The sequence below is a fragment of the Orycteropus afer genome, unplaced genomic scaffold, assembly GCF_000298275.1.
Source record: "Orycteropus afer afer isolate SDZICR_OR568_19922 unplaced genomic scaffold, OryAfe1.0 scaffold00089, whole genome shotgun sequence".
Lineage (NCBI taxonomy): Eukaryota > Metazoa > Chordata > Mammalia > Tubulidentata > Orycteropodidae > Orycteropus > Orycteropus afer.
Genome location: NW_006921676.1, coordinates 4,377,852 through 4,405,371, shown reverse-complemented (window position 1 = coordinate 4,405,371; position 27,520 = coordinate 4,377,852). Strand labels below are relative to the sequence as shown.

Here is a 27,520-nt window from a genome sequence, read left to right as displayed (position 1 = left end):
AAGCTGCTCCCAATAGCTTCCCAACTTAGCTTGGACTGATGCAGCTACGGACGAGTTAGTGGGATCATGGCCTCATAATCAGGCCACCCAGATAAGGACCAGCCCTTCGCAAGAAGTTTTGAATAAGAAATGCCAAGGCAGGTCAAGTGCACTCAGAGCATCTCCTCTTGTACTGACCAGCTTTGCATTGGTCTCAGGCAGGGTTCCCACCTCTGAGGCAGGAGGAGGTGCATGGGAACAACTTGGCCAGGTCCCAGGGGCCAGTTCCAGGAAAATTCAGATAAGCTCTGGAGGGAGAAGCCACTGCCCACTCGAGCCAGATGGAAAGGTTGCTGCAGCCCCAGCACTCTGAGGGAGCTGGGGTGAAGGAGCAGGAGCAGGTCTTTGGCTCTCCCCCAGTGAGCTCTGAGAAGACCTCCCAAGGAACAAGTAAATAGAATCCCACTGGCTGACCAAGGGGCTTCCAGACAAATTCAAAACATTCCTTCATTCCCAATGGTAATTTTTTGACTTTTCCCAAGTCAGGCCTGGTGCTGCCCACTCCAAACTCCCCATCAGCCCATGAACCTTTGTGAACATTCTCTCCAAAGGGCTTGGCTATGGCTTTGATAGTAAACACCCTTCTTTTTCTGAAACTTGCCTGCCTGCCACATCTCTGTGGAGAACTCTAGTTCTAAGGCTGATATTCTTCATCTGAAGTTTGTGCCCTGGCAAGAAGTGGTCTTGAAAGCCTCCTTGGATAGTTATTTTCTGATTAAATTATAAACTCTTAAAAAAGGGGCTCTGATGGTGCAGTGCCTAAGGCATTTGACTGCTAACCAGAAGGTTGGTGGTTCAAACCCACCAACCACTCTGCGGAAGACAGGGCAATCTACTTCCATAAAGATTTACTGCCTTGGAAACCCAATGGGGGACATTATGAGTCGGAATTGACTCAATGGCAGTGGGTTTTGTTTGTTTTTGACCTCTTAAAAGGACTCCAAAGTGACTGTCATTTCTCATTATTATTATTATAGTAGATATATCACCAAAAGCAAAACCAAATCCATTGCTGTCGAATTGATTCTGACTCACAGCAACCCTGTAGGGTAGAGAGTGGAACTGCCCCATATGGTTTCCAACAACCTGATCTTTATGGAAGCAGACTGTGATATCTTTCTCCAGCGGAGTGGCTGGTGGGTTCGAACCATTTATCTTTTGCTTAGCAGCTGAGCAATTAAACACTGTGCTACCTGGGCTCCTTGGTAAATATATAGGTAACAAAATACTTTCCATTTCAACAATCTTCAAAGGTATGATTAAGTGACATTAATTATGTTCATCATGTTGTTCAACCATCACTATTAACTGTTCCCCAATTTTTCTATCACCCTTAACAGAGACTCAGTGACTGACATTTTTGGCCCAGTTTGTTCTCCTTAGTTCCACCCATGAAACAAGGACAACACGTCTCTAAATGAACATCACCCATGGGGGCAAGCTCTGACAAGCAACACAGGTCATCCTTAGTAGACTGCCAATCATTTGCATTATTTCAACCTACTGTTTAAGGGGCCCTGTGGTTAAAGGGGTCATTCCACTGGAGCTGCTTTCCAAAGAGCTGTTCATGTGAGGAGGAGCTTCTCACAAACACAGCTGAAGTTTCCATGACAAAGAACTCAACAGAAACAATACCACAGAGGCAGACAGGAAAGTTGCCTGAATGTGACAATTATGTAATCTACAAGTTTGGGAAGTTTAGAGTCAAAAGGGCTTGGGAGAAAGAGCTATTGTTACACACACAACTCAAAGAATCCTTTCACAGTGTCCATGTCAGAGCAGAAGTGGACGTGGTAGAGGCACAGAAGAGCCTAGAAGGATGGAAAGTTCTCACAGATGGCCTTTGCATGTCTACTTTTCTCTCATCACCCCATCATGTCCAGTTTAATTTGAAACACTGTGTAATATATCTTGAAAGGAGTTCTAGTGGTGCAATGGTTAAGCACGCAGCTGCTAACTGAAAAGTTGGCGATTTGAACCCATCAGCTACTCTGTAGGAGAAAAGCCTGGTAAATGTGCTTCCATAGTGACTGCAGCCTAGGAAAACCTATAGGGCAGTTCTACTTGGCCCTATAGGGTTGCTATGAGTCAGAATTAACTCTACTGCACACAACAATATATATCTTGAAGGAACTGGAATGGGTTTCAAAACACCGTTCAGTGGTAGGACTCAAGCTGGCTAAGGAAAGGTTAGTGTTTGCAGATAAACACAATGGGTTTGTAACATTCCTTGAAGGCTCTGGAGAAATCCTGATGAGGGAAATGGTATAGACTGGGCCCGTAGATGGTGGAGGTGCTAAGGGAAGAATGATAGCAGGTATTACAGAGACAGCCTGCTTTGCTGGTGCCGTGACGGAACCATAAAGGTTTCCCAGAGAATCTTCCAACAAGTGAAACTATTGTGATGCCCCCAATCAGCTGACTCAAAGATATTTGTCCAGGCTGACCTCTCTGCTGCTTGCTCACTACTGAGTTTATACAAAGTGGGCAAACATCATTTACGTTCACAACCATCTGCTGGTTTTTCTTTCTCATCCTTCATAAGAATCTTTTTTTTTTATTTTTGCCATTGCTACTTGCACAACCTACTGACCATCTCCTGCTCATGAGTGAACTCTTTCCCTGCAAATAATTAAATACTTTCAACTTATTCACTATTTTTTCCCTATATCTATTTTCTTCCCTTCTAAGATATCAATATTACTTATCCAACTTCTGAGCTGCAAAGAGATCCATGACAACAAGGACTGGGGGATTGGTTTCTATCATATTACACTTAGAAGAGGAAGGGGTTATAGAAATATTGTCTGTGGAAGGCCTGGATTTGACACCTAGATCATCCACTGTAAACTCATCTGTAGTCACTGACTATTTTCCATGGTATGTGGATCTTAACTGCACTAACAATCAATTACAAAACCCTGTTCCTCTGGATTGCTCTGTTTGCTTTCAGTTGAGGGCAACAAGGTACATATTCCCAGCAGCTTCAAGTTTGTGGTCACCCAGGTCAACAGACTGTCAAAAATTCCAGGGCTCAGCAAATGGCAAACAAGGTACTGATTAGTGATTGCCTAGTGCCCTGGGCATGCAGATCCAGGCCCTTTCATTTGCAAGACACTGGGTCAGCCCTGGTTGAGGCGTGGCTAAGACTCAGCTACATTAAATTCTCTTTTCAATACCACCTGATAGCCATGTCACGATTATTTTTCTCCAAGGAGTATATGCATCCATGTTCTTTTTGTCTCTATGAGGAAACCAAGGCCCAGAAGTATTAAAGGACCTGCCTAAAATATGAAAATTGCTCATTTCTTTGCCCTTAGTAGGAAACTAAGAGACACAATACTTGCTCTGCATGCATTTTTCTTACATGTGAACAACCAAAAAAACTAAACCCACTGCAATCAAGTTGATTTTGACTCATAATGACCCTATAAGACAGAGTAGAGCTGCCCCATAGGGTTTCCAAGGCTGTAGATCTTTATGGAAGCAAGCTTCCTCATCTTTTTCCTATGGAGCGGCTGGTGGGTTCAAACCACCAACCTTTTGGTTAGCAGTCTAATTCTTTAAACACTGTGTCACCATGGCTCCTTACATGTGAATAAACAAACAAACAAATGAAAAATTCATTGCCATTGAATCAATTCTGACTCACAGCAACCTCCATTGGGTTTCCAAGGCTGTAAATCTTTGTGGAAGCAGACCACCTCATCTTTCTTCTGCAGAGCAGCTAGTGGGTTTGAACCATAGCCAAATCCCTTAACCACTATACCACCAGAGCTCCTTCACACATGAATATTCCATCTTAAATAATGTAATAGGTTAGTAACTTTTAAAAGGGGTCATCCAATTCCCAGGGTAATTAAAGATGCATTGGTTCTCCAGTTTCTCCTTTCTCTGCCCCATATCCCACCCATAGTATATATCTAAAGCTACCCATTCATTCCATATCTTAAGGAGGATCTACCCTGTCATTTGGAACAACCTCAAGCCAAGCCAGTGGGGCCATTCAGAACAGCATGTCACTGTTCGTCTTATCAAGAGTTCCCCATCATCCTTAGGAGGAGGCATGAAGATAGGCTTGGTGGGTACTCACCACTAATTTATTACTTCTTTTTAAAACTGACCCATGTTTCAAGTCTAATGTCGAGTTCAGAAAACACAGTATTTCCACTATAGCATTTATTCTTGGTTATCAGCAAATGAATTATTGGTAGAGTACTTCCCTCCCTTTCCCAGCTGGGTTTAGGGAGTGCCTAGTGCCAGGCACGAAGAAGGTGAGTGAGTGAGTGAATCCCTGAATTTCAAAGCTGCATGTGTTTATGTATCAAGCACTTCTCAATGGCTCAGACTCAGCATCAGGGCTCCACTGCACTTTGGGTAACCTCTATTCCAACTCTAATCTGGGCATCAAGCTCATCAGATAACACTCCCCCCGACCTCCATCCTTTTCTTGTTGTTGTTGTTGTTGTTGTTATATGCCATTGAGTCGGCCCCGACTCATCGTGACCCCTCCTTGGGTTTCTGAGGCGGTATCACTACGGAAGTAGGATTGCCCAACCTTCCTTCTGAGGAGTGGCTGGTGGGTTTGAACCGCCAGCCTTCTGGTTAGCAGTCAAGTGCCTTAGGCACTATGCTACCAGAGCACCTATCCTTTTCTTAGAAGGGTCATGACAATGAATCCTGGGCTTCTTAGGGTAACTGCATAACTTTCTTGTGTCTGAATAACTGGAATTGTAGTCTCTTATTTGGTTCTTTTTGTGACTTCTCATTGGTACACCTTAAAGCTTGCTTGTTTTGCACAAATTACACCCAACAAAACACTTGAAAGTGCAGAACAAACACAGCATCTTGAAATATTTTTGAGAGACCCGCACAGTTGTTTTTGGCAGATCACCATAAATGCATTTTACTCTTAAGCAAGTAGGAATTGGGTCCAGAAATCAAAGTAACAGGGAAATGAAGGAACAGGATTAGGGAATCAAACATCACACAAAGCTGCAATGTGAGCCCACAGGTAAAACCACTTGATCCCTTCCATAAAAATTGTTCCATTGGCTTCTCTTTCTATGCTGCCATTGCTCGGCTTAACTCCGATGTTATGTATGTTCACATTGTACTTTCGGACATGACATACTTGGTCACAGAAGGGCCTGGAAGAGTGAAATCAAATCTATGACTGCTATTAGAGAAATGAAAGAAAGGGTTTGCTTTCCTGACACTGATCTTAGAATGAAGAGACTCTGAGGAGGCAGGGGTAGAGGAACCTAAATGTCTTTAGTCCACCTTTTGTTAGACAGAGAAGATGAAAATCTAGTGAGTGGAGTGACTCTTCCAAGGTCCCCTGATCTACCAGTACCAGAGCCAGGATAGGAGCTCAACTTATTAAATTGACCACACTCCCACAACCACAACCAAATGTCTCCAAGTGAATCCCACTGTACATTGGAAGTTTGGGAGATGAGACATATTTCTACTTATAATATTTGGTTAAATATTTAATGTTTCAATATATTATTGTAAATTTACACACAAAGTGTTGTTTAACTTCACCTTGAAATTGTCTAGAATGCCTACACTACACGTTTTTAAAAATCTCAGTGTCCCTAAGGCTAAGGGCCAAACACCAACTTCTACCAGGTTAGCAGAATGTAATAGGAGACAAGCGTTTTTTTTTTTCCCCCATTTTTTAAATTTTAATTGTGATTTGGGTGAAGAGCAAATTCACTTTCCACACAGTAGTTCATACGCATTTTGTCTCATGACATTGACTGCAATTCCCCATAGTGTAATAGCTCTCTTCCCACTTCCTCCCTATAGTTATCTCTTCCTTGTGTCCCCTCCCATGCACTCCCATGCCTCAAACTGTCTCCCTGTGCAAACACTGCCCTTCTGTTCTCCCATGATTGATGGCTCCAAGTAGTATATAGACCTGATGTAAATGTTCAACCCATATTCCTGTCTATTGTTTGGCTGGAAGCCACAGGAGTGAGTTCAATTCCAGACCTGAGGAGTAGCTAGGGGCCACAGTCTCAGGGGTCTCACCAGGCTCTATCAGACCAGCAAAGCTGGTCCTTTGTTTTGTTTTGTTTTGATTTTGAGTTTTGTTCCACATTGTTCTCCTACTCTATCCAGGATCTCCTGCACCAATCTCCCTCTGAATGGTTGACAGTGGTAGTAGGGCATCATCTAGCCCCTCTGGTCTCATGGTCATACAGGCTGAGGATCCCATGGTCCACCAGTCCCTTGGACTATTGTTTCCATGCATCCCTAGCCTTCTTCATTCTTCTTTGTTCTGGATGAGGAGAGACCCCTCATTGCATCTAGATGGCTGTTTTAAGCTTTTAAGACCTCAGTTGCTACTCACCAAAGCAGAATGTAGAACAATGCTCTTGTGTATGTTATGCCAATTGAGTTTGACATCCCCTGCAACCATGGTCCTGAGCCCACATGTCCAACTACTCACTCCCTCTGGGTAGCTAGCTGTGGCCAAGAAGCCACCACAACCTTGTCCTTTGTCAGCTCTACTATACACCTGGGAATTCTTACAGAACATACAAATATACTTGTAGAACCTTTATCTGCCAATCCTATACATGGTCATGGGCACCATTCAGCCAGTCCACCTATCACTGACAATGCAGTACTGTATATGCAAAAGGGTTTATCTTTGTTGTCTGTACCTCCCATGTGCCTCTCTATGTCTTTCTCTTCCTCAATGCCACAGTGTTGATCACGAACATTTGGTACATTGCCCTTCCCTTCACCCAAATCAATACTTGTCTCTACCTATCTAGCAGTGTTCCCTCCCCTACCCTACCCCACAACCAACAAAGAAAGTTTCATTCCAAATATAAACCTTTCCTTGACTTTTCATAATAATGAACTAATACAGTATTTGTCCTTCTGTGGTTGACTTATTTCACTCAGCATAATGTCTAGAAACAAGCATTTTTATCAGGAGATTTTAAAAAACACATATTTGCCTAAACTTTATAGCACCCACTCCTAAAAGAACTCCATCTACCACTCCTTTTATTTATTCCCCTTTGGGCACAGCAAAAAAAAAAAAGTATCTGAAGATAAAAGGAAGAAGGAAGGAACCAGGTTTTGTTACTCATATCTAGAAGACTGACACACAGAAGGTGCTCAGAAAATTTTTGTGGAATTAAGTTGACACATTCAGGAAAAGTTGATGAAGAAATAAAACCTTTCTAAGGCCTCAAGGTTTAACTAGCCACCTTCTTGGCAAGTCCCTGAGCGGCCACCCTCTTTGGCAGAAGGATTTCTGGGCTGAATGGTTGATCTATGCCCTGGACATTGAGCCTCCAGTCTGAGCTGTTTAGGAGATAAAGGATTTATCTTGGCCTCAGCCAAAAGCTGTACTGAAGGAAAGGGAGGAAGGAACTAGTTTGTTGCTGTGGAATGGAATGTGAAACATTTGCTGACTGCCAAGAGAATGCCTTTCTCAGTTATTTTTCGCACCCTCTTCTGCCCAAAATTTCAGGGTAATGACAAGTTATAACCTGGACAACACACTACAATACAGAGCCCTTTGTTTGTTCTAACAGAGCGAAGAAAGCAAAGATGTTTTTCCTGATGGGGAAAATGATTTGTGATAGACCTGGGGGGATTTAGCAATCACTGCCTCACTCAAAGCCTGCATAAAAGCTACTCTCTTAAGGTAAACCCAAGAAGGCAAAGGACTGGAATAACCTATGCATTTAAAACCAACCTCAAACATTTCTTCTCATGCCAAATACAGACTGAACATGATGAGAATGTTTAGCTCTGAAGAGAAGTTAGAACTGTTCATGTGAAATGAAAATTGGATGTTAAGAAAAGAGAATAATTTCTTGAGGCACACTATGACACACTATGAAGAAAGGCTACTGTGTCTTCTAAAAATCCACCAACAAAACCCCTAGGATCCAATCCACAACCCATCATATAAGGATGGTGCAGGACTGGGCAGTGTTTGCTTTTGTTGTGCATGGGGTTGCCATGGACCCAGGGAAGACTCAACGGTATCTAACAACAACAATAACACATTTGATAGCTTTGTCCCTGTCAGGGTGTGGGACTATGCAGGTCCTCCCAGTAAGTTCTTGACACTGTCACCACCACAAACATATGCAGGGCATTGGCCAAAGGGCTGGAACTCAGGTAGGATTCCAACTCAACCAGTATGGGGGCCAGTGCTTGGGCTGAATTTGGAGTCTTTGGGAAACTAAGAAAGTATCTCTTTAAGGGGCAAGGTTGTAGTCACTGCTTGGTCACAGCCAGTTACCCAGAGGGACTGAGTAGTTGAACCTGTGGGCTCGGGACCATGGTCCCAGAGGATATCAAGCTCAATTGGCATAACATACTACACAAATCATTGTTCCACCTTCTACTGTGGCTAGTAGCGACTGAGACCTTAAAAGCTCGCAAGCTACCATCTAGATGCAACGATGGGTCTCTCCTCGTCCAGGGCCAAGAAGAATGAAGAAAACCAAAAATTCATGGAAACGATCAGTCCTAGCGACTGGTACACCATCCAATCTGCAGCCTACACACTATGAGACCAGAAGAAATAGACGGTGCTTGGCTACTATTGTCAACCACTTGGAAGAGGATCTTTGTAGGAGATCCTGGATAGACAGGGGGAACAATGTGGAACAAAACTCAGAATCATTTGAAATAAAAAAAAAAAAAAGCAGGGAACAGGTTTGCTGGCCCAATGGAGCCTGGTAGAACCACTGAGACTATGACCCCTAGCTGCCCTTCAGGTCTGGAATTGAACGCACACCTGTAGCTTCTAGCCAAGCAGTAGACAGGCATACTAGTTGAGCATTTACCTGAGATAGATACACTTCTTGGAGAGAACAAGCAAAAGAGAAAGAAGGGCTGCTCAGGCACAGGGAGACAGCTCAGGGGGTAGGAGTGCATGGAGGTATGGTCACAGGGAAGCGGTACCTATCGGGAGGAAGTGGGAGAGGAGATGTTGCATTGTGCTAAATTGTGGTCAATGTCATGAGACAAAGTGTATGTGATCTGCTGTATGGAAAGTGTATTTGCTCTGTAAATTTTCACCCAAATCACAATAAAAAGAAAAAAAGAAAGTATCTCTTTAAGGTCCTTGCCTTAATGTTAACAATAATGAATACCCAAAGAACTCAAGCAATGATAAACAGTTCCAGGAGCACCAAATAAGACTATTTCTATAAAGCAACCAAGGAACAAAATATAAAGATGCCTCATGGTCCATTCAGCTCAGGCTACTAGACAGTGCCATCAAGGTCAATAGTGCAGGGTTTAATTTTCCTCTTGGGGTGACTTTCTTTGGGGACACTTCATGCTTCCCTTTAATATGTAAGTCTAACAAAGACTGTTATATGGTAGTCTTCATACGGCTCATCAATAAGAAGAACAGGTATATTTGTACAATGCTTTAGGTTTTCAGAAGGAGCTCTGGTGGTATAGTGGTTAAGGCATTTGGCTGCTAACCAAAAGTTGGTGGTTTGACCCTACTAGCCATTCCACAGAAGAAAGATGAAGCAGTCTGCTTCCATAAAGATTTCCAAAACCAAACTAAACTCACTGCCGTTGAGTCAGATTTGACTCACAGCGACCCCTCCTTGGGTTTCTGAGGCAGTATCACTATAGAAGTAGATTGCCCAACTTCTTTCCAAGGAGTGGCTGGTGGATTTGAACCGTAGCCTTCTGGTTAGGAGTCAAATGTCTTAGGCACTATGCCACCAGAGATTTACAGCCTTATAAACCCAATGAAGGTCATAGTGAGTCTGAATTGACTTGATGGCAGTGAGATTGATTTTGGTTAGATTTTCAGAGCACTTTCTTAACCATTAGGCATCAACTGAGGTGCATAAAAAATAACTCTGTAATGTAATTCAGAAGATGTTTTTCACTTGTACAGATGGAGAGGTGAAAGGTGAGAAGCATGCTCAAGGTCACACAGCTGGCCAACAGCAAGGCTAAAGATAGAACCTGGTGTGGGAGGCAGTGTCATCCATGTGTGGCAAGGCTTCAGTTATTGTTGAGGGTAGGCAAAAGCAGCTAGAACTACATTTAATACATCCAATGGAAGCAGAAACACAAGATTTACCCTTTAAATATCATCTCTGGAAGCAAAACTCTTGACAGTCTATTTCCTGTCCTCATCTCTCATGGCTGCCCATCACCCAGAAGAGCAAGTCTTACTTCTCATTAAGAAATAGGCATTGCCACTCAAAACATCTTAAATGACTAATGCCATGAAATGTCTCATATCGGAAATAAGTCAACCAGGATTGCTTTAGCCTCTCTTTCGGCTGACACCCAGATTATTATTGGGCTCAACTACTATAAACAAAATTTCTCAAGTTGCTGCTTGAGAGTGGCTAGTGGGTTTGAACTGCCAGCCTTCTGGTTAGCAGTCAAATCCCTTAGACAACTACGCTACCACAGTGCTCCCTCTCCCTTTCTCTCTCTCTCTCTCTCTATATATATATATTTCAAGTTGAAGTGGCTAAGATGTTACTATGTAAAAGAAAACATTTCCATTTTTTAGCAACTGTAATTTCAGGAAGCATCCTCCTTACATTTTTCCTCAGTCTGCCTTCCTGAGTCAACCACCTTTTTGATTTTAGTTCTGCTCTATGAGACATGAAACAATTTTCCTGCCTCTTCCACACTGAAATCTTTCAGACATTTGAAGACTGTCCCCACATCTCTCCCAACCACCAGGTTCAGATGGCATTAGTTTCCTTGTGGCAGCGAAGTCAACTGGACTGCGTCTCCTAGATGGCTCTGGCCATCATTTCCGCAACCCCCCCCCCAAAAAAAAAGTTGCTCCTTGAGAATAAGAGTCAGAGATATGGGCAGCTAGTAGAAAAATCAAAGAAAAACACCATTCATTGAATATACTCATTCATTCATTTGACCAACCTTTACGGGGTGTTCAGTATGTGGCCAGTACTGCACTAAGCCCAGAGAACACAACAGTACATGCCATATGGCGCTGGAATACAGCATGACAAGAACTCTTAATTCCCTCATTCTACAGAAGCAGAAATGATGCTATGAAGGCAAAGGGATTTGCTCAAGGACACACAGCTGGTTAGTGACAGAAAAGAAACCAGACCCATGGCTCTGGAATCCCAGTCAGGGCTTTTCTACCAAGCAACACTCGCATGAACTAGTTTATCTGAACAAGTAAGCAAACGCCTTGAAATATTTTGGGAAATATGTTGGGAAAAGTACTTAATAAGTGTTCTTTTTTCTTTTTCTTTACGTAAGAAAGATTAAAGATACTACAAAGATTAGTACACTAAAGTACTAACAGACACTAAAAGTACTTCTGTTCAATTTGGGAATGCCAGAATGTCCACAATATCCACTATTATTTAACATTGCTATGGTGGCACCAGCCAATGGAATTAGATCAAAGAAGTAAAAAGTGCAACAGCGGGAAAAGAAGTTTAATTAGCATTATTTGTAAATGGTATGATTTTTATGCCTAGCAGTCACGAAACAATCAATTGAAAACTATTACTAAGAATAAAGTAACTCAATAGGTAACTGGGCATAGACATTAATATGCAGAAATCAATAATTTTCACATATACAAAAAGTTAGAAGACAGAATGGAAGAAATGACCTTATTTCCTATAGCAATAAAATGTCCAGAAATAAACTTAACAAGGGAAGTGCACGGCTTATATGAAAAAAAAAAACCTTTAACTACTCAAAGAGACCAAATGAGAAGGCTTACTCAAAGAGACCAAATGAGAAGGCTTTTATAAGTAGAAAGTAATCCTCTCTAGCTAAAGAAGACTCAGCATCATTTAGATGTATTAATCAATATACTAATCATAAGCCCAATTAGAAATATCAAAAAGATTTTTTTTAGAAGTAGACATGATGATTCCAGAGTTCATATAAAAAATAAGCAAGAGTTAGGAAAATAACAACATAAATATATAAATGAGGGGACCTGTCTTACCACATATTAAAACACATTATAAACTACAGAATTAAAACAGTGCCAACGGAGTATGAATAAACTTAGAGCATGTTTAGCATGAAAGTAAACAGAAAACCCATCAAATGCCCACTGGGATTTCATATATGACAAAGATGGCATTTCAAATCACTAGGAATGAGATAGCTTATTAAATAAACGGAGTTAGAACAAGTGAGATGTTATCTGGAAAAAAACTGAATAGATCTAGATCTCTACCTCATTCATTGCATCAAAAAAAATTCAGATGGATCACATAAAATATTAGATAATTTTTTAAAACCCAGAAACTAAAATAATTTAATAAATTAAATTACACAATTTTTTAAGAGAACGGTTTAACAAATTAGGAAAAAAAAACCCTGCTCGAAACAGTCAAAGAACACATGACTGGCTGAAGGGGTGGGGATGCTTCCACATCTGCCTGAGCCTAAATGCCCCACAGAGGTCATGAATCTGACCGCTGGGTAATCTAAGGCTCATAAAGGGAAGAGCTTGCTCCAGGTTACACAGGGACAGAAGGGAAGAGCCCAGACCATCTTATCTTTCTTAATCCAAGAAGGCTGTTCTGGCTTCTCTGAGTTAACAGGCACCTTTGCCCAAAATAACAGAAACTAGGTTATGTTCTGTGTCGCCTTCTGCAGTGAATTGCTTGATGTGGCCCTTCTAGCCATTATCCTCCATTCTGTGATGTTTTGTAAATTCCATTATCCATGCCTGTTTGGGGTGCTGTGGTAGTTAAGGTCAGGTATCAACTTGGCTGGGCAGCTGATAGTAGTCATTCCCTATAATGACTGGCAATCAACTCTGTGATGGGATTTAGGTTAATTCTGTTGGAGCAACAGCAGGCTATGTCCAAAATACAGAAAGCGGTCTCACTGTCCTTGCCTTTAGGTCCTTATGATCCACATTCAGACATGATCTTGGAGGTGTCTGCTACAAGTGCTTATGCAGACTGGAGCTTATGGCAAAAACCTGAGAATGCTGCCCTACGACGACCACTGGGATTTTGGACTAGAAAATTTCCAGATGCTGCAGCACGATACACACCATTTGAGAGGCAATTGCTTGCCTGCTATTGGGCATTGATTGAGACTGCTTCAATGACAGAAGGGCATAAAATTATTATGAGACCTGAGATACCCATAATGTCTTGGGTGATGTCAGAGAGACACTCTAATAAGGAAGGTAGTGCCCAAAATAGTTCCATAATAAAATGGAAATGGTTTATTCAAGAACAAGCAACTGGAGGGATGCAAGGAGGCACCCATCGTATCCATGAGCAGGTAGCCTCCTTTTCTATAGGTCCTACGCTGGAACCACCTGAGGAGCTGCCAGAACCCATTGCCACATGGACAGTGCCATATGAACAACTATCTATGGATCAATAGAAGGCTGCTTGGTTCACAGATGGCAGCTCCAGGGTACATGGACAACAGCTGACATGGAAAGCTGCTGCATTAAGACCAGCAGATGGAAAGACCCTTATTGAAGAAGGTAAAAATAGGTCAGCCCAATGGGCTGAACTGCACGCTGTCTTCTTAGCTGTCATGGAAGAATTGGGCAATGGTGAGAGCCCATATGTTTGGATTTTCACTGATTCATGGGCAGTCGCCAATGGCCTGGCTATATGGTCAGGCAAATGGGCAATGGACAATTGTACTATTAAGGGGACCCCTGTGTGGGGCAAGGACCTATGGAAAGCACTCTGGGAGTTCAGAGGGCGCATTAGAGTAAGCCATGTCGATGCCCATCAGAAGAATCCCCTTCCTGGATCAGAAGGTGATTGGAACCAGCAAGTGGATATGTTGGTACGCTCCCTTGAGGTAGCCAATTGGGTTCATGAGATGAGTGGACATGGGGGTGCTGCAGCAATGCAGAGATGGGCTGAATCAAGGCACATCCCTCTTGCACCTTCTGAGGCACAAAATGCCAATAAGGACTGCTCTGTCTGTCAGCAGGAAAGACAGAGGTTACAGATGGCTATGGGGCAGATTCCCCGGGGGGAAGGCCCTGCACACAGCTGGCAAGTCGATTATATAGGACCGATGACACCAGTGGCTCCAGGTGGCTATAAATGGGTCCTCACAGGAATAGATACTTACTCTGGACTGGGCTTTGCTTATCCTGTGACAGATGCAAATGCCAAAAACACCATTAAAGGATTGGAACAAAAGATACTGTACCAATTTGGGCCACCAAGTTATATTTCCTCAGACCAAGGAACACACTTTACATCCCGTAGGGTGCAGCAATGGGCCCAAAAACATCATATTAAGTGGACATACCATGTTGCATACCATCCTCAAAGTAATGGTTTGATAGAGAACTGGAATGGGCAATTGAAACATTTGTTGTCTAAAACTGGGGGATGTAAAGGCCTAAAGGGCTGGCTCACACGCCTTCATGAATGTGTGCTCACACTCAGCATGAGGGGGGCGAAGGGAGGATCACCACTCGACAGATTGCTACGCTTTTCTGGGGGATCTGGTGAAGAAGGGGTGGGGGAGAATGCTGGTGCCACTGTACAGTTTTTCCCCACCTCACCTAACGTTGCTTTCTTCCTGCCTTGCTGGAGGGTATAATTCAAATCACCACCCTTAGCTTCCCTGAGGGTATAATCTCCTGGGAAGATTCGCTCTCCTCTTGCTCCGGCTTTGTGTCTTGGATCATCCTCATCTCACCCCTGGATTTGGGACAGCAGCCGTCATCTGATCTGCTGATTGAGGTTCGTCAAACCCCGAGAGTTGGGAGGATCCGCCAGACCTACTCACGGACCTGGGACTCGCCAGCCTGCCAGCCTCCACCACTACTACGTGAGACAAACCCTTGGGTGTCTGTGAGTTCTGTGAGGCATTACAGCGAAGTACAGAACCCTAAGACTGGGGAAATTATTGGGAGGAGGAGGAGGAGTTAATGTCTGAAATGATGGAGTGGCATGGTAGTTTGGACATTTGGGACATCTTTGACCTCCGCCTCATGGGGACCGGCCTAGTGCTGATCTTTCTAAGAGAAATTGTTCAAGCACCTTCTATGGTGAGGTCAGCCACTGGTCAGAGCAGAAGCCTGGGCTGTAACAGCAATGCCACTTTCCCATTGATGCTTAGTGCCATTGAGTCGATTCTGACTCATGGCAGCCCAAGAGAAGAACTGCCCCATAGGGTTCCTAGGCTATAATCTTTATAGGGCGGATTGTCAAGTCTTTTCTCACAGAGCCTCTGTTGTTGTTGTTGTTGTTATGTGCTGTCAAGTCGGACCTGACTCATAGTGACCCCTCCTTGGGTTTCCGAGGCAGTATTACTGCGGAAGTAGATTGCCCCACCTTCCTTCCGAGGAGTGGCTGGTGGGTTTGAACTGCCAGCCTTCTGGTTAGCAGTCAAGTGCCTTAGGCATTACACTATGAGGGCTCCCCATAGAGCCTCTAGTGGGCTCAAACTTTCAGTTAGCAGCTAAGCCTTTAACCACTGCACCAGCAGGGATTCTTTTACTATCCCTTTCATCAGGTCATTGCTTCTGAGAGAGGGCCTGGGAGGGGGTCTGAGACCTGGGCTGAGTCAGGTGAGGTCTGGAGAGGAAGATGGATATATCTGGGCACCCACAGCTAATATGTGTAAGGGCAGGGGGAGATGTGCTATTTGATTTAAACCCTTGTGAAATTTAAAAAAATTTGTACTGTGTGAACTTATTGCCAATTCAAAACCCAAAATTTACTTGTTTTTTCAAAAAAAGTTAACTGAAAAGGATGCAGACCTCAAGAAAATACTACAGCTCTTTAAAATATTGGAAATATTCAAGACTCTCCCTGAAAACTACAACAAAGTCTGAAGTAGCCTAAACTGTAGTGTTTAGAGGAAGATAGAAAGGAGACAGACTTACTTTGAACGCATGAAACAAACTTGGGATTTTTGGCATATGGAGATCCATATATCTTAATGCATTCTGAAAGAGAGAAATAGTGTCATCATTCACCATCTGTCAGCAGCTAGAACAGACTTTAGAACTAGTACCACTAGTAATTTTTTAGATAATTTGCAAAAACAGGCTATTCACATTTATGCGGAGTGCTATATAGTCCTCTAAATCTAATAGTCTAGCTTTATTTAATATAGAACATTTTAACAGTGACAAACTGGAAAATGTCTCAGCCCAAATGGCAAAACTGTGTACTCAAAACTACCAAGTGTTAAAACTCATTTGCAGTTTCTCAAGTGGAGTTCTCCTCTTATTGTACAAAAGAATCATTAATGATATTCAGTTACCTTTCTGACTGTCACCAGAGAGTTAAACCTTAATTTCAAGGAAACTCTATTCTTAATTTAAAAGCCAGTCGCTTTGAAGCCATCCTGGACACAGCCTTACAATGGAGTTCTGTATGAGAGTCCTGGGAAGTGAAACCTTGGTTTTTTGAACAAGGACATTCAGAGATGATCTGAAATTTGAAACTGTATAGAATGGGTGTTAAACATTCCATCGGGGTCCTTCAGTGTGTTAATATGGCTTATCCACGCATGGGTGAACATTGGTTATATGCAAAAAAAAATGATACCTTGGTGATGGGCTCATTTGGGTAACTAATCATCGTTTGCCATCAAGACACACAGCACATCCAAAGGAACCAGTCCTGGTGGAGGGTAGAAATGGTAAAACCTATTTCCCTACATGGAAGCTCTGGAGGTGTAGTGCTTAAGGCATTTGACTACTAACCAGCAGGCTGGCAGTTCAAACCCACCAGCCGTTCCTCGGGAGGAAGGTTGGGCAATTTACTTCCGTAGACACATCACCTCGGAAACCCAAGGAGGGGTTGCTATGAGTCGAGATCAACCCGACAGCAGTGAGTTTGGTTTTGGCTTGGCATTTCCCTACATAAAGCAGATTTCCCCTGGGCTTTTCAGGGCCAATTACTCATTCATTTTGCTTGTTGTTGTCAGAGTTTGGACAAGGTATCTCTGAGAGGATACAAAGTCAACAGAAAATCTGCCGAATGTACTTTACAAAATTGAGAAGAAAAACTTAGGAATATATCTCTTTCATTACATATAACATGTATCCAAAGAACTTTAATTTAATTAGTGGTTCTCAAAGGGTAGTCCAGGCCCCTCTTTCAGGGAGTCAGTGAGGTCAAATCTATTTTCATGATAATAAAAACCAAGTGATGTTGGGTCAACTCCAACTCATGTGACCTCATATGTGTCAGACTAGAATTGTGCTCCATAGGGTTTGCAATGGCTGATTTTTTCAGAAGTAGACCACCAGGCCTTTTATCCAAGGCACTTCTGGGAAGGCTCATACCTTGAGTGTATTACCGTTTGCACTACCCAGGGACTCTTTTTCATTCTCGGGCTCTCACAAGTGTACAGTGGAGTTTTCCAGAGGCTACTTGACAAGCAAGGAGCTCTGGTGGCATAGTGCCTAAGGCACCTGACTGCTAACCAGAAGGCTGGAGGTTCAAACCCACCAGCCACTCCTCGGAAGGAAGATGGGGCAATCTACTTCCGTAGTGATACTCCTTCGGAAACCCAAGGAGGGGTCACTATGAGTCAGTCTGACTCGACGGCATAGAACAACAACAACACTTGACAAGCAATGACATCACTGCTCCAATGGCTATCAGAATGTTTGCTTATACAATCTTTTGTACAATGTTTTTCAAATTAAGTGAAAAAAATGTTTTTTATGTTCTCCGTTTTAATTGGTAATATGGCAAATATCAATAAATACAGCCCAAATAAACGAAAGTTCTTTGGGGTTCCCCGTAATTTCAGAAGTGTAAAAAGCCTTGAGATAAAAAAAAGTTTGAGAAGCACTGGGTTAAATCAATTATATTTCTATACAAATGTGGAATCAGAACAGAAAAGAAGTTGCAAATGTAGGCATCAGACTGAGGTTCAGTTAACATGGATCGTTATAGCACACACCAAACAAACAAGTTTTCCTGGATCTGAGTGCTCTGGATATCTCCAAACTCACCATGTAATTGAGCAATCTTCCTCCCAGGAATAACTCGGTAATGGAATCCTGACCAATTGGTTCTCCCACACGAAGCACACATTCCTATCTATACTTTATGTCAACTAAAGAAAGTAGTGATTTGGACTCACCTAAGTATCTTGGATAAAAATAGTCCTGTGGAAAAAGGAAAAAAAAGAAAGGGCAACAGTTTACTGGCACAATATGCAGCTTCTTAGACAACATAATCAGCAGTTTGTTAATTAAAGCACAGCCTTTCTTCTAGGTTACAGAAACAATGACTACTACAGAGGTGAGGTGTTTGAGGAAGATGGGCGAATTTCTCCACTACCGACTCACTGAGCAGCATGGGCATAGAAATCCATTTCTGCCGTGTAAACCATGGTAATGAGGAGAGGAAGTGAGAGGGAGAAACACGCCTAGGCTGCTGACTCTGTTTCTGCAGAATGATTTTTTTTTTCCCCCAAAGCTGACAATGTAATTGTGAGACAAGACTTTCCATAACAAGCAAAAGCAACGTCATTGATAGCTCTTTAGAAAATCCTTAGAAAGTGCTGGTCAACATGTTTACCTGGAAAATGGCCCAAGTGAAAATGAAATCTTACTCAAAGACTTAAGAGTCCCCTCAGAATCCAGAACACCATTGGATATCTGGATGGCTATTAGCATATAGGAGCTCTGGTAGCATAGTGCCTAAGGCACTTGACTGCTAACCAGAAGGCTGGCGGTTCAAACCCACCAGCTACGCCTCGGAAGGAAGGTTGGGCAATCCTACTTCCGTAGTGATACTGCCTTGAAAACCCAAGGAGGGGTCACTATGAGTCGGGCCGACTCAACGGCACATAACAACAATAACATTAGCATATGGACATTGTTTCAGATTTATTTTATCTATAAAACAAATTGGTGTTCTCTGGCCCATAGAGGATATAAATGAGGAGTCTTTTTTCCATGAATGCAAATTTAAGAGGTCCAGTCACATTATATTTAAGTAGACTATTTGCTAACCAGAGGCTGGTGGTTCAAACCCACCAGCCACTCCTAAGCAGGAAGAATGGGCAACCTACTTCTGTAGTGATACCAACTCAGAAACCCAAAAAGGGGTTGGTATGAGTTGGATCCAACTCAATGGCAGTGAGTTATTTTTTTTTTTTTAATCATAATATTGGACCCTACTCTTGGCCATCAATAGATAGCAGCTGGAAATTTCTTCAGAATCTGTTTGCCACAGATCTATAATCCACAGAATCTATAGTCCACAGATTATAGCCCCAGCCTGATTAAAAGGAGCCCTGGTGGCACAACAGTTAAGCACTCAGCTGCTAACCAAATAGTTGGTGATTTGAACTTACCCAGCAGCTCCACAGGAGAAAGATTAGAAATCTGTTTTGATAAAGATTAAGCCAAGAAACCAAACCCATCACTGTCAATTGATTCCAACTCAGAGACTCTATGTGGACAGAGCAGAACTGCCCCATAGGACTTGGAAACCCTACAGGGCAGTTCTGTGTCTGTGTAGGGTCATGGTCAGTTGCGTTGGAATCAAGTGGATGGCACCCAACAACAATAGCCTGGTTGAAGTGCTTCCATTATGGCAAATTTTAATCTCCAGCTTAGGGTCAACTACTTAAGCAGTTTAACCCCAAATACTAACTGAAACCAGAGACAACAGTAATAGCAGAAATAATATCAGCAGCCACTAGATAGTGAGTAAAAACTGTATGTCGGGTATGCATTCAGTATTTTTATATTATTTTATTTAATCCTCACAATCACCCTCCAAGGAAGATATGTGCTTTGTTACAAATGAGGAAACTAGGGCTCAAGACAGGTTGTAGAATTTGACCAATGTCAAAAAACTGAGAAGGGCTTCAAACCAAATACTGTGCTTTGAAACAGCACTGTTGTTGTTGTTGTTATGTGCCGTCGAGTCAGCCCCGACTCATAGTGACCCCTCCTTGGGTTTCCGAGGCAGTATCACTATGGAAGTAGGATTGCCCAACCTTCCTTCCGAGGAGTGGCTGGTGGGTTTGAACCGCCAGCCTTCTGGTTAGCAGTCAAGTGCTTTAGCCACTATGCTACCAGCACTAAGGTAAGTTAATTTGTTGTGCTTTTGTCAAAAGCAATAGTGTATGCGGGGCTTTAATTTGTGTACCTTGCAGCGGAGTTTTTCTCCTGGCTATGTGTCTCCATCACCATTCTTCAAAATTTGCCAGCTTTAAAAATTTGTTTTGACACCACTTTTATTTGTCACTTTCCCATCTATGCCTAGACAGAGTCCCTCTCTTTCTGTCTTATGCTAAAGAGCCTGGGTGGGTGGGTGCCACATGACAATTCCAAACCAACCAAACTCACTGCTACAGAGTCAATTCTGGGTCACAGCGACCCTATAGGACAGACAGAACTGCCCAGTGGGTTTCCAAGGCTATAAATCTTTACAGAAGCGGACTGCCTCATCTTTTGTCCTGCAGAGTAGCTGGAGGGTTCAAACTGCTGATCTTTTGGTTAGCACTTGAATGCCACCAGAGTGCCTACACAGTAATTGTTGTTGTTGTTGTTGTTATTTGCCCTCGTCGGCCCGACTCATAGCCACCCCTCCTTGGGTTTCTGAGGCAGTATCACTACGGAAGTAGGATTGCCCAACCTTCCTTCCGAGGAGTGGATGGTGGGTTTGAACCACCAGCCTTCTGGTTAGCAGTCAAGTGCTTTAGCCACTATGCTACCAGAGCTCCTGCTGAAAATTATTGTGAGGACTAGGGTAAAGTTAGTAAAACTTGGATTAAATGTGTTTTAGGAAGTTAAGTTGTAGTAAAACTATGATTTTTTTTTTTTTTTTTTTCAGCTAATGAAAAAACCAAAACCAAACCTATTGCCACTAAGTTGATTCCAACTCACGGCAACCTTAAGTTTTAGAGAGCAGAGCTGCTCTTTAGGATTTTCTTGGCTGTAATCTTTACAGAAGCAGATAGCCAGTCATTTCTTCCAAGGTACCATTAAGTGGGTTCGAACCACCAACCTTCTGTGCCACTCAGAGTCCTCTTTTAACTCATTAATTAACTCTTTTAAACGAAAGGTGAAGGTCAGAAGCAAGTTTGGTCCTTAAGCTTGTGAGTTTGTTGTGAAGGCAATAGTCAACACAAATGTGACAATGAAGGGTTCTGGTTTCAGAAAGAAGTCAAGGAGGAGGAACTTCTCACCAGAACAAGACCCGTCAGAGTCCCCCTGGCTAGTGTGGTTTTAGTTCTTTCTTGGCTGCTTTTATTCATGGATTGGCAAACTCTGAAGACATGAAAGGACAGCAAAGCCAACTGAACCTCTGGTAAAACCTCTAGGAGTAGAGGATGGACCAATGCTTAGTGCTTCTTTTATTGAATGCAAGTAGGTGGCTACATTTCTCTGAGTTTAGAGAGAAAATAAAAGCTACAGGGCCTTTGTCATGTGACAAAACACAAAGAGAATGACTTTTAGTTCCCAAATAACATATTTAGGATGATCGCAAAAAGTGTTCCATTCAAGTCTAGGAAACCAATAATTAGATTAAAAAAGGATTGATAACAATTGAAAATGAGTAAATAAAGTATCTAATTATACATAAACTTTTGCATCACCATAACTTGCTAGAAAAGTGTACTGTATTTTTCAAAATCATGACTAACAATATTAGTTAATAATTATGTGTAGTCTGTTACAATAATGAATTTTTATTGCAATAAAGCATTATTAAAAGAAACATGCTCATCTCCCCTCAGCCACACATATAGGAATGCAAAAGGTCATAACCTGGTGACAGTTTATTTTAATTATGTGCTTGATTTACTTAGGGTGAGAGTGGGGTCAGAAAGCACACAGTAATTTGCCTAGTAATTTAACAGAGAGATGGGTAAGTCGTGAATGAAAGCAAAGCAAAACCAAGCAAAGACACCTAGAAATGCTACATACTCTCCCAAGAGAAAGAGGCATTTCTAAATTGTCCTTAGTAAGTCCTGGACAAAGAGGTAATGCCAATGGAAACTGCCATGAACAAGAGTATCATAATAACATATAAATAATGGACCTTCTGTCCTGATGCCAAAGAATCAAACACAGACCACCTTCTTCTCAAAATCATCCAGCCTCCCATCTGTATTACAAGTATTATCAGGTGCATAAAACTTGGTCTGAGACTTTGTGGTGAAGGTCCACTCTAATCAACAGCACCCCATGAAAAGCCACAGTTCAGATGGGTCAGACAAGCTTTCTAAAACCATTGTTGTTGTTGTTGTTTTGTGCCGTCGAGTCGCCCCTGACTCATAGCGACCCATCCTTGGGTTTCCTAGGTGCTATCTCTACGGAAGTAGATTGCCCAACCTTCCTTCCAAGGAGTAGCTGGTGGGTTAGAACCGCCAACCTTCTGGTTAGCAGTCAAGTGCCTTGGGCAGTACTCTACCAGAGCTCTGTTAAATAAGCACTTATACTTTTTCTTCACGGGATATCATTGCTGATGTCAGATGGATCTTGGCAGAAAGCAAAGGATATCAGAAAGATGAGATGTTTAGTTGTGTATTATTGATGATGCAAAAGCATTCAACTGTGTAGATTATAACAAATTATAGATAACATTGCAAAGAACAGGAATTCCAGAACGTTAAATTGTGCTCATGAGGAACCTGTCTGTACACAGACCATGACAAAACAAGGGGATATTAATGGTTTAAAATCAGGAAGGCTGTGTGTCAGGGCTGTATCCTTTCACTACTTATTCAATCTGTACACTGAGCAAATAATCTGAGAAGCTGAACTATAGGAAGAAGAAGATGGCATCAGGATTGGGGGAAGGCTCATTAACAACCTGTGAAATGCAGATGACACAACATTGCTTGCTGAAAGTGAAGATGACTTGAAGCACTTACTAGTGAAGATTAAGACCACAGTCTGCAGTATGGATTACACCTCAACATAAAGAAAATGAAAATCCTCACAACCAGACCAATAAGCAGCATCACGATAAATGGAGAAAAGATTGAAGTTGTCAACAATTTCATTTTAGTTGGATCCACAATCAACCCCCATGGAAGCAGCAGTCAAGAAATCAGATGATGTATTGCATTGGGCAAATCTGCTGCAAAATACCTCTACAAAGTGTTGAAGAACAAAGATGCTGCTCTGAAGACTAAGGTGCGCCTAACCCAAGCCAAGGTATTTTCAATCACCTCATATGCATGTGAAAGCTGGACAGTGAATAAGGAAGATCAAAGAAGAGTTGATGCTATTGAATTGTGGTGTTGGCAAAGAATACTGAAAATACCATGGACTGTCAGAAGAATGAATATATCTGTCCTGACCAAGCACAGCTGGAATGCTCTTGGAAGTGAAAATGACCATACTTCAGTTCACCTATTTTGGTCATGTTGTCAGAAGGAAACATTCCCTGGAGAAGAATATCATGCTTGATAAAGTGGTGGGTCAGCAAAAAAGGCGAAGACCCTCAACAAGATGGATTGACACAGTGACTGCAATGATGGGTTCAAGTACAGAAAGGATTATGAGATGGCACAGCACTGGGCAGTGTTATGTTCTGTTGTATACAGGGTCACTAGGAGTTGGCACCAACTCGACAGCACCTAACAAAACAACTCTTTCTTTAAGGTCTCCATAAGGAGTGAAAATTGTGGGAAGAGATTGTGTGAAGGCTGGAATTGGGTTGGGTTGAGTTAGTAGGGTTGCATACTCAAAGGTCAGAAGCAGAAGGAGCTTACAAGAGGCAATCAGGCCAAGGAGGGAGGCCTGGACCACACAGGTCCAGAAATGGAGGTCCAGCCAGCCAGGCCTCTGCTGTGCAAGCTATCTGTTACCAGGCAATGGTTTTCCACAGGGGCTTGCCTCTATGGTGTTTAAACAGCTAAAGATAAAAAGAAGTGAGCGTATAAAGACAGAAATGTTAGAACTAAATGTATGACCAGGCAGATTTATTTCTCTTTGGCCTCAATGAGCTTTGGATGTAGTCATATGTTCGGGGAGGAAAGACTGAAAGTAAATATCAGACTCATTTATTATTTGTGCTATTTAATATATGTAACTATTTTTTAACTATTTAGTCTTAGGGCAACTGTATGAGTCAAATCATTCTCAATTTATCTTTCTTGTTATTTTTATGAAGTCCTAAATTAAGAGAACTCTACCTAAAATGCAAATTAAAACTATAATGAGACAGTATACACTACGTACTATTAAAACAGAATTAAAGAGACCAAAAGTTGGAGAAGATGTGGAGCAACTGGAACTCTCAAACATTGCTGGTGGAGATGTAAAATGATACAACTACTACAACCACTTTGGAAAATAGCTCGAAAATTTCTTGAAAATTTAGACATACCCTTACCGTATGATCCAGCCATTCTATTCCTAGGTATTTACTCAGGAAAAATGAAAGCATACAAAGATTTGTTTAACAAATATTTATAGCAGTTTTATTTGTAATACTCAAAAACTGGAAACAACCCAAATGTCTACCAACAAATGAAAGGATAAACCAATTGTTTTATACCATAAAATAGAATGCTATTCTGCAAAAAAAGGAATGAACTATTGATACATGCAACATGGATGAATCTCAAAAGAATAATGTTGAGTGAAAAGAAGTTAGATAGAAAAAAAGTATATACTATACGATTTCATTTATATATAATTTTAGAAATGCAAGTTTATGTATAGTGACAGAAAGTAAGCCTATGATTGACTAGGCTCATGGGTGAAGGGCAGAGAAATTTTAAAAAGTCACACAAGGAAACTTTTGGGTATAATTGATATTGCTATGGATTGAATTATGTCTCCTTAAAATATGTACTGAAATCCCAATACCTGTGGATGTGAAATATTTTTTTTTCTGGTCATGTTAATTACATCATAGCCAGGGAGTGTGGGTTCTAAACCTTATCACTTCTGAGTTATAAAAAGAGCAACCCAAACAGAGAAACACATAGAGGAAAGATGCACATGAAGACAGACACAACGGAGATGTACCTACAAGCCCAACACCAAGAATTGCTAGCAGCTACTAGAAGTTGAAATAGACAAGGAAGGGGGATGGGGAAAAAAGAAAGGAAGCAGAGCCATAGTAAACTACAAGCTTAAGCTACAAGAAGGTAAGGACAATATCTATCTGTCCAGCCTGGTGCTAACTACCCCTCAAAAAGCATCAGCTAAAAGCATGGATAGATGGATGAGTACACACTGAGCTGTCCAGTTTTCACTCAGTTGAACAAAGCATTAGATTCCTAATTTTACTTGTATCATAGCAGTTTGGCAGAAAAAAAATCAGCGTTATCAGTTTGTTTATTGTTGTTGTCGTTATTTGCCGTTGAGTCGGCTCCGACTCATAGTGACCCCTCCTTGGGTTTCTGAAGCAGTATCACTATGAAATAGATTGCCCAACCTTCCTTCTGAGGAGTGGCTGGTGGGTTTGAACCATCAGCCTTCTGGTTAGCAGTCAAGTGCCTTAAGCACTATGCTACCAGAGCTCCTTTGCTTATTTCAGTAGTATGGAAATATTACTATGATTTCCTCAAGTTTACAAACTCTTCATGTATTTTTAAAATTTAAGTCCTTACTTAATTTTAAGTTGACTAAGGAGTCCTGCTGATATAGTGGTTGAACGTTCGACCGCTAACCAAAAGGTTGGCAGCTTGAACCCACCAGCCAATCCATGAAAAAAAGATGTAGCAGTCTGCTTCCCCTAAATATTATAGCCTTGGAAATCCTGTGGGGCAGGGCAGTTCTACTCTGTCCTGTAGGGTCACTAAGAGCAATGGATATTAATTGATATTTACATAACTTTCTGCCTGCTATTCATGCTAAACCATTATATATACACCTGTTGATTTTGTGCTAATAATTGTCACTTTTATTATGAGGCTCTGAAAGGGTTGCATGTAATATGGTACCATTCTAGGCAGATATGAGAAACATGGTGTTAAGTGCTTGTAAGAGGAAGCAATCAAACTGCCCAGAAAACTCATGCAACTTTTTTTTTTTTTCCAGTACAGGTATCCCCTGCTTTTCAAAAGTTTGCTTTACGCCACTTAATTTTTACAAAAGACCTACATTAGGGCCTGTTTTCACTAACCAAAAAAAATCTGAAGACGATTTCTGCTTTTACAGGAAAAGGTGAAAAGCAAAACTAGCATTCAATGGCGAGCAGTTAAAGAGGCAGTGTGCACCCCGAGCAGCGAGAGTGGCCTCACCAAGCTCCTTTGCCAGGAATTATGCTCTGAACATCTCAGCATCAAGTTGTACCAGCTTTGAACTGTGTCTATGAACACTATATATTAGTGTTATTTTAAGTTTTATGTGTCATTTGATATGATTTGTTAGGTTATTTTTTGGGTCTGGGAACACTCCAAAAACTTTCCCTACATAAATTAATAGTAATTGCTTCTTCACTTTACACCATTTCAGCTTATGAATAGTTTCACAGGAACGCTTTACTTTCAGATAGTGGGGGACACCTGTACTGGGAAACTTGTACTAGGAAGAGCACTGTGCATAAGAAAAGTAGCATCCTTTTGAAGCACACACACAGCTGTACTTTGGAGAAAACCACGCTGCCAGGGGCTTTGCTTCAAGCTCCCAAGTTTCAAGGGAGCTTGGATCCTGACTAGGGAGCCAAGCCTTCCAGAGAACTTTCCTGTGTAAACAACAGTGTTGAACTTCATCAACAAAACCAGTAGCCTTGTGAGGATTCAGATTCTATTTGCATTTTTGCTCACTGGACTTTGTAAATACAGGGAGAAAACCTGTGACTAAAAGCACCTGTGAGGGAACCTCAGAGGGGCTGAGCCTGAGGAACAGGGGCTTAGTCCCATTTGAGGTTTCAATTAAGGTCTGGCAATTTGTTCTGGAACCATAGTAAAGTGTTTAAATAAGCCAATTCTCCTCAGCCAGAGAGGGTCCCTCACTTCCACCACTTTGGTTTTTGTTTCCTTAATTTTCAATGCATATTTTGGCATTCTGTCACCCCAGTGGTCATCTCACTAATCAGGAGAAAGTAAGAAAGGAGAATAAATAAGGTATTTGGTGAAATCCTTTGTGTGGATAGACATTTCAGTAAGACATGAGTCCTCCCATCCCTGGCTTCTGCCTCCACTTCTGTGCTCACTGCCTGCACCTCCCTCAAAGCTTCCCCTCCCCTGGAGCCCTACAAAGGCAACCTTCTCACATTATAAAAGGTCAAAGGTCAAGTATACACTCCAGGCAGGAACAGAGGGTCAGCCTGACTGACAATAGCTCCCCATCATTGGCCAGGCATCTTCCACCAGGAGAGGTGGCAGGATGTGGAGGTTCACAGCAGAGACTATGGAGCCAGAGCACCAGGTTTGAAATTCCAGCTCCAAAGTTAACTAAGTGCCCTACAGCAAATTTCAGTTCCACAGTTTCCTCTTCTATAAACCAGGGATTAGAACAATGCCCTGCCCTTCACTCAGTGTCAGATTACCCAGTAAGCAAAATAAGCATGTGCTCACTTGTGCTTACTTAGTA

General features: G+C 42.0%; 1 protein-coding gene across 1 annotated transcript in view; it reads right to left on the bottom strand.

Moving 5' to 3' along the window:
• The window catches only part of GAS6 (growth arrest specific 6), a gene marked incomplete at its 5' end in the record, with an annotated part of 86,650 nt that overhangs the window by 39,584 nt on the left and 19,546 nt on the right, over positions 1-27,520 (bottom strand). Inside the window, 2 exons of the mRNA XM_007942402.2 lie at positions 15,917-15,979; positions 18,139-18,163. Of these exons, the coding sequence (XP_007940593.2) occupies positions 15,917-15,979; positions 18,139-18,163 (88 nt within the window). The remainder of the gene's footprint in view (positions 1-15,916; positions 15,980-18,138; positions 18,164-27,520) is intronic.